This window comes from Colobus angolensis, unplaced genomic scaffold (assembly GCF_000951035.1).
Source record: "Colobus angolensis palliatus isolate OR3802 unplaced genomic scaffold, Cang.pa_1.0 Scaffold3, whole genome shotgun sequence".
Taxonomy (NCBI): Eukaryota; Metazoa; Chordata; class Mammalia; order Primates; family Cercopithecidae; genus Colobus; species Colobus angolensis.
In genome coordinates this window covers 26,501,825-26,510,011 of record NW_012116265.1, presented here as the reverse complement: position 1 = coordinate 26,510,011, position 8,187 = coordinate 26,501,825, and the positions used below count along the sequence as shown (strand labels likewise).

The 8,187-nt window shown below is 37.7% G+C and overlaps 1 protein-coding gene across 4 annotated transcripts in view; it reads left to right on the top strand.

Annotated features, from left to right (window-relative positions):
* Positions 1-8,187, top strand: part of RAD51B (RAD51 paralog B) — an 800,423-nt gene that overhangs the window by 41,532 nt on the left and 750,704 nt on the right. For all 4 annotated transcript variants that reach the window (XM_011949703.1, XM_011949704.1, XM_011949705.1 and 1 more), the window contains exon 5: positions 7,641-7,777. In XM_011949703.1, coding sequence (XP_011805093.1) covers positions 7,641-7,777 — 137 coding nt within the window. The remainder of the gene's footprint in view (positions 1-7,640; positions 7,778-8,187) is intronic.

Sequence of the window (8,187 nt, the reverse complement as noted above, 5' to 3'; positions counted from 1 at the left end):
AAAAAAAAAAAAGAAAAAAAAATAAAGTAAATGCTACTATCCAAACTCGAATTCAAACTCAACAAACAAACAAACCCAGAAATCTCTTACTGTTATTCACAAGACGTTTTATTTTCTTCAAGACTATACTGAATCAGTACATAAAAATAATGAAGTAGGGAAAATACCAGTTGCCCTTCTTTAACTTTTCAGCTGTTTTTTACATGTTTTCTTTGAAGATGGAATAGTAAAGTAATGCTTTACATTTTCAAGGTACTTGATACTTTACTGAATATTTCCAAATATATCATCTTAATTAAAATAATGGCTTGTTTCACCCTTTTAAAAATCACAAAGTATTTAACAGTTTTAAGCTCATTAAATCTGAGAACATATCTAAAACCTGGCATATGGATAGTATGTATAGAAAGGCTAGTCCTTTGTTCTTCTGCTAGTTAGCACTCTAATGATATTAATGATGGAAGATTTTTCTCAGCCCCTTTGCTGGACTTGTGACAGGGGTATCCCATTTACTTGGCCTGCCATGCTCAACCCCTTGTAGGAGGGAGCACGTGAGTGAGCAAGTGTGGGATCTGGCTGGCTGCTCCAGGTGCTGGCAGGAGCAAGCTTCATGCCCAGGTGTGAGTGAGCGAGTGCGGGATCTGGCCAGCACGGCTCCGAGTGCCAGCAGGAGCAAGCTCTGTGTGGGGTCTCTGGCCAGACTAGGCATGAGCTAGTGAGCGTGGGATCCGGCCAGCCACTCTGGGAGCTTCCAGGAGCAACCTCCATGAAGGGCCCATGGAGGAACCCAGGTGAGGGTGCCTGTGACCCCGAATCCCCAGAGTGGGTGTTACAGTGCTCTCTTAGTTCTGCCCTCTGTGGACGGTGGTGTGTTAGCAGCTCAGTTGGCCCCTTGCCTCATTATGTGGGGCAGTTGCCCTCTGCTGGCGAGGGCAAAGGGCCAGCGTGACAGCATTCTGGTTACCCACACTTGGTGGGCCCCTGTCTGGCATCCAAGAAGAATGAGGTCAATTGGACAATTGAAGGATAGTGAAGGCAGATAATTTTATTGAACAATGAAAATGTCTCTCAGTGGAGAGGATAGCTAGAGAGGGGACCAGAAGGGCAGGTCATCTTCCCCAAAGTCGAGTCATCTCTTCCCCGAAGTCCAGCTGTCTTCCCCAAAGTCTGGCCATCTCCCTTAAGTCCGGCTGTCTCCTCCTGCACTGATTGAGTTTGGGTTGTTTATAGGTACAGAATGGGGAGTGCATGCTGATTGGTTTGTAATTATACAAAAAAGTTTAAAGCAAGGACACCACTCAAAGGTGGGCATGACAGTGTAGAAAACCAATTAGGAAAGGGTGGGTGTATATAAAATAGGTGAAGGGTGAGAGGATCAGTCCAGAGGAAAGCGTGCCAAACAGGTTCTCACTCTGGTCAGGGGATTTAACCTGTAGCTTGGCTTTCAGGTTTTGAACTGTATCTGGCTTGGAGGTGGGATTTCACCAGGTACCTGGCCCTACCCTATCTGCCTAGGCATTTGACTGCCTCCTGTTGCTATCGTTAGTAAGCATAAGCATTTCTTTGTTTCAGGATCCACTTTCAACTTTTACTGACAGAAGTTTCCCTTGCTCTGATACCTGGTGACTAATTTGATCCATGTTGTTTTTGAAAATGAAGAAAGTTCCATAAAAAATGTTTAGAGCTCTGAATTTAGACTAGCATTCTCCAAAGCAGGGTATGTAAAATGTTTCATTAGGTTGTGGGAAGAAAATATTAAAACTTTTATTATTTCAATCTAACAAATGAAATTTAACTTCATTAACATTTAATCAGTGGATTAACACTGACATCCTCACTTGGTCTGTGTGTCAGGTTGTTAGGTATCAGTTATAGTGCACGAGGAAAGCATGCAGGGGTTGACAGAGGTCCCTTGCTGCTACCTTTATTTTCAACATACTGGGATGAATTATAAGTCTGCATATATCTAGTTAGGTGGATGTATGGATTTAACGAAATCAAAGCTTGCAAAACAGATAAATGGCAAGAAAGATTCCTGCAAAGAAACTGTAAATTGTATACAATACTAATAATGAGAGTGGAAGTGAGCCACACACATGTATAGGTCAGAGCAGATGCTTCTCCTATGATACTCATGAAGTAAAAATCAACCACAATCTAATGCCCAGAAAAAGTGAAATTATAAGCAAGACAATTTGATAGATGAAATTATATTCATTATTGTTAACAAAGAAATACTTTCTGATATTTTATTCCCTTGAAATACTGGCTAACGATAGTAGGAAGCCATTATAATTAATGAACATGTGGGACAGGAAGATAAACTGACAAAAGTTTTTCCATGACATTTAAAGTTATGTGATACATAACTCAGTATCTAGAAAAATGTCATTAAAATTAATGATAGATATTTAAAAGCCTCTTTTGTGTTTTGTTAACAGCAAAAGACCAAATACAGTACATTATTAGTAACATTAGGAACACATTTGTTCATAAAATGGATGAAATAAAACAGAAAACAATATGGTAACAATTTAAACGATTTTTTTTTTTTAAGACGGAGTTTTGCTCTTGTTGCCCAGGCTGGAATGCAATGGTGCGCGATCTTAGCTCACTGCAACTTCCACCTCCCGGGTTCAAGCGATTCTCCTGCCTCAGCCTCCCGAGTAGCTGGGATTACAGGCATGTGCCACCACGCCTGGATAATTTTTTGTTTTTTTAGTAGAGAGGAGGTTTCTCCATGTTGGTCAGACTGGTCTCGAAGTCCCGACCTCAGGTGATCCGCCCGCCTCGGCCTCCCAAAGTGCTGGAATTACAAACGTGAGTCACCGCGCCCGGCCTTAAATGAATTCTTTCGTGAACAAGTACTTTCAGAAGATGCGTAGAAATCTTTGAAGATGATTTGAATCATTGAGAACTTAAATTATTTAATGTGAGAGGAAGCTATATATTTGAAGTACAGATGTTTCTAACAAGGCTCAGATTATCACAGTAGCTATATTTTGTTTCAATAATGAAATACATGAAGAACTAATTTCATTTTGTGCCATTAAAATAAAGATGTATCAGGGAAGATATATTCTTGAAAATAAGTGACTTTGTGAATACAAAACAATGTATATTAGAGAATTTCCTGGGATAATGATAGTGTTTTGACTTTATTAGAGTTTAGGTTGCATACATGTATGCACTTGTTCAAATTTATGAAATGGTAGACTTATAATTTGCACATTTCAGTGCATGTAAAATTGCAAAAGAAAAAAAGGAATCATGCATAATAAATTCTAGTTAATGCTATGCATGCTGGACTATTAGAGGGAAACTATATTAATGTGTTTGACTTACTTTGAAATGCATTTAAAAAACCCTAAGATGGATTGGTGAATGGATTAATCATACAGAAAGCATACAGTATAGTCATAGTATAGTATAAGAAATACAGTAAAAATTGTAAATGCAGAGTGTAAGTGGTGGGTATATGGATGGTCCCTGTAAAAGTCTTTCAACTTTTCTGTTGCATCATCCTTAGATAATCTATAGCAACACATAGGTTGATGTCAGATGTGCAAAGTTAGTATTTCAATATGGTATCAATGTTGTTAATTTTTCTTAAAATCTGACTGTTAGGCTGGGCATGTTGGCTCATGCCTGTAACCCTAGTACTTTGGGAGGCCAAGGCGAGAGGATTTCTTGAGCTCAGGAGTTCAAGACCATCCTGGGCAACATAGTGAGACCTTGCCACTACAAAAAATTAAAACAGCCGGGTATGGTGATGTGTGCCTGTAGTTCCAGCTGCTTGAGTGGTGGAGGTGGGAGGATTGCTTGAGCCCTGAAGGCAGAGGCTGCAGTGAGCCGTGATCGTGCCACTGCACTCCAGCCTGGGTGACAGAGTGAGACCCTGTCACAAAACAAAACAAAAAAACAAAAAATCCTAACCGTTATGTAGAATCCCTATTGTACTCCGTAATGAGATGAGGAGTGACCATGAGAATCATTTGAATCACAAGAGCATCTCTGATTATCTTACAGCAAAGATTGTAACAGAATCATTGAACTTAAAAGATGGGTTGGCTAGGCATGTTAGCTCATGCCTGTAATCTCAGCACTTTGAGAGGCTGAGGTGGGTGGATGGCTTGAGTCCTGGAGTTCAAGACCAGCCTGGGCAACATGGTGAAACCCAGTCTCTGAAAAAAAAGCTGGGCATGTGTGAATTTGAGGCCACTTGCAGTATGTTATGTTCATGCCATTGCACTCCAGTCTGGGTAACAGAGTGAGACCCTGTCTTTAAAAAAAAAAAAGAGTGAAGCATGTTTTTTTAAAAGACAAGAGATGTCAAATTTGCTGACCCTTTTTGTATGACAAGTGACTATGTAATCTGCATTGCAGATTAAACACCAAGCAACCAGCCAATCAATGTAACACTCGTACTTCATTTCTTCAAGGTAAAGGTAATGTTTTAACAAGGAGTGAAGATGTAACTGCCTTTTATAAAGGCTGGGATAAAAACACATCTATGTTTTTAAAATCACTGTTTGGAATATTTCTTTTATCCTGTGATTTTTGTTGTCAAAGATATGTGTGTCTTACGAAAACTTACCTGCACTCTTAAAAAATACTTGGAAAAATATTTTGTATACTCTTCAAAAATGTTCCCAATAGAGTTTCAGTCAGTGGGGGGAAGAGGGAATAGGTGAAAGAGAGATGTTGGTAAAAGGGTCTCAAGTTTGTTAGTAGGAATAAATGTTGGTGATTTATTGTACAGCATGGTAACTATAGTTAGTAATAATGTTGTATATTTCAGATTGCTAAGAGTAGATTTTAAGTGTTCTCACCAAAAAAAAGATAAGTATATGAAGTGATAGGTATGTTAATTAGCTTGATTTAACCATTCTACAATGTACTGTAAACACATTTCAAAATATCATATTGAACTCCATAAATATATATTATTATTTATCAGTTAAAAAATATTAAAACAAGCAAAACCCATGATACATATCTGGTGACAAATGAGTATAGTGGTAGAAATTCATCAAACTGCTCAGATGTGATTCGTGTACTTTTCTGGCTGATTGTCATACTTCAGTAAAAATAAATAAATGTAAGCACACACAAAAAAGTTTCAGTGGGTTTTTAAACCAGTTGTTAAAAGTGTTAAAATGTGGCATGTTTTGCTTAGTCTGCAAGATCAATTGACGTGAAGGAAGATGGAACTTTCTTAACCAAAGATCAATAAAAACGTTTGCATAATTGATGGAAGGTATTGAAAAATATAAGTAGTAATTTAGTTAAGTCCAACAAATGATGTATTTCTTTAATGCCAATCCTTGCATCTTTGTAATTATCCCCTTTCAGCTATGCAGCCATTACAGTTAGGTACTGAAAAAAATGGAACTTAGGACCTGACATTTCAATCACCGAATCACAAAATGTTTACGTTATTATTTTTTAAAAATGCAATTTGGTTTCTTATTATTTTCATTATTATCATTGCTCTACTAAAAATGGTAAGCTTTTATGAGAGCAAAAAGATCTTTTATATATGTAATAAATATTATAAAATGATTTTTAATGTTTGTGATTTTTAATTCATACTTCGTGTGTGTTTTATACTGTATAGGATATATTAGTAAAATAGTATGTATATAATAAATATGCATATATTGGAGGGTTTACTAAATTTTGTTTAGATTGCTTTTTTTGGTTGGTTTGTTGGGTATGTGGTCAAAGAAATTTGGAGAACTCTCTTTACTGATCACTCATAATCTGGCAAGCTGTTATTGACAGGAGTAATTATTTACTCTTAAAGTCTAAATGATCATTGTAAAGATTATAAACCAGCATGTAGTTTTAAATATGGGAATTTTTTTTTTTTTTTGAGACATGGTCTTGCTTAGTTGCCCTGGCTGGTCTGGAACTCCTGGGCTCAAGTGATTCTCTTGCCTCAGCCTCTGGAGTAGCTGGGATTACAGGCGTGTGCTAAACATTTGTGTTTTAAGGTTGAACTTTGATAAATGAAGTTTGTCTTTAGACTAAATTCTGAAATGATGGTTCTCAAAGTATATAATAACATCAGCATTACCTGGGAACTTACTAACAATGTAAATTCTCAGGCGATAACCCAGACCTACTGAACCAGAAATGCTGGTTAACAAGCTTTCTAGGTGAATCTAATGCTCACTCAAATCTGAGAACCACAGATCTAGATGATTTAGACTCATGGATCATTCCTACTTATTTCTTCCTACTTTATAATGTATCTGAGACAGTTTCTTTATTGTATGTCTCAGTTTTAGCCCAGACTTTTTTTCCTCTCTTAGATTTTTTTTTCTTTTCCCTTCCTCTCCTCTTCCCTTCCTCTCAATGTTAAAAAAAAAAATGTTCTTTAGTGTTATTTTCACAAAGAAATAGTGCATTGGTTCTAAAAATTTGGGTGCCACAACTAATGTGACAAATAGCATATGTTTAAAGGAGATATTTCTAAACATTTTCAAATTAATTTTGTTAACTACTGTATTAGTTCGTTCTCACATTGCTATAAAGAACTGCCTGAGACTGGGTAATTTATGAAGAAGAGAGGTGTAATTGACTCACAGTTCTGCAGGCTTAACAGGAGGCATGGTTGGGAGGCCTCAGGAAACTTACAGGGGAAGCAAGTACATCTTACTATGGCAGAACTGGAGAGAGAGAGAGAGAGAGAGAGATCTTCTAAGGCAGAGCAGGAGAGAGAGAGAAAGAGAAAGTGCCACACACTTTTAAACCATCAAATCTTGTGAGAACTCACTGTCATGAGAACAGCAAGAGGGAAACTGCCACCATGATCTAATCACCTCCCACCAGCCCCTCCTCCAGTACTGGGGATTACAATTCAACATGAGATTTGGATGGGGACACAGAACTGAACTACTTCTAGTTACACTTGAATATAATTAATTTCCTGCCTATACTCTTTTGGTTTCAACTTTTATAATCTCAAAATAGTTTTCTGCCAATGAAGATTTCAAAACAGACATTTCAAAGTAGGAGTCACCCAAACTCAACAGTTGTTTGTAAAACAATGAATTTGCTTTATTTCTCTTTCTACATACGTATATACATACACATACACATTTTTATTCGCTGAACTGTTTGAAAGTAAATTGTATACATCAGTACGCTTCACCCCTAAATACTCTTAAAAATATGGATTAAAGTAGCCCTTAATGGGACTAGTACAACATTGTTTTGAAATGCTAATTTGTAACAAATGCTCAGCCATTTATTAAAGACTCTTAAATATTTTTAAGGTCCTAGTATAAGTATCTTTATGAGGAAAAGGTATAGAATGCCAAGTTATGATGGTATAAATGAGTGAATGTTTCAGCCTTTCTCAACTAAAAGTTTCTCATCTGAACTACAAATTACGGTGGGTGATTTGAGTGACTATTTTCTCAGTTCCTCCAAGGATAGTACATAACTAGTGCCAATTCAGATGCAGAGGGGAGAAGTTAAATTATTACATACAATGGATATCTTGGGCTTAATTCTCTCCTGGGAACCCAGGTTATTTGGACTGCATATATGGCAAGGTCTTAAAAGGATTTTGCTTTGACTGGCTTGTGATGTTTATCCAAATAACAATTTTTTTTTTTTTTTTTCAGATTACAGGCCCACCAGGTTGTGGAAAAACTCAGTTTTGTATAATGATGAGCATTTTGGCTACATTACCCACCAACATGGGAGGATTAGAAGGAGCTGTGGTGTACATTGACACAGAGTCTGCATTTAGTGCTGAAAGGTATGAGATTATATTATAATGAGATTATATATTATAATGTTTTACTTTTGTAACTTATATACACCATGAAACATTTACACATAGGTTAACATCCCCTCTCCACCCACCTTTTTTTTTTTTTCTGTGATGGAGTCTTGCTCTGTCGCCAGGCTGGAGCGCAGTGGTGCGATCTGGGCTCATGGCAGTCTCCACCTCCTGGGCTCAAGCAATTCTCCTGCCTCAGCCTCCCGAGTAGCTGGGACTACAGGTGTGCGCCACCATGCCTGGCTAATTTTTGTATTTTTAGTAGAGACAGGGTTTTACCATGTTGGCCAAGCTGGTCTTGAACTCCTGACCTCAAGTGATCTGCCCGCCTCGGCTTCCCAAAGTGCTAGGATTACAGGTGTGAGCCACTGTGCCCGCCTTTTTTT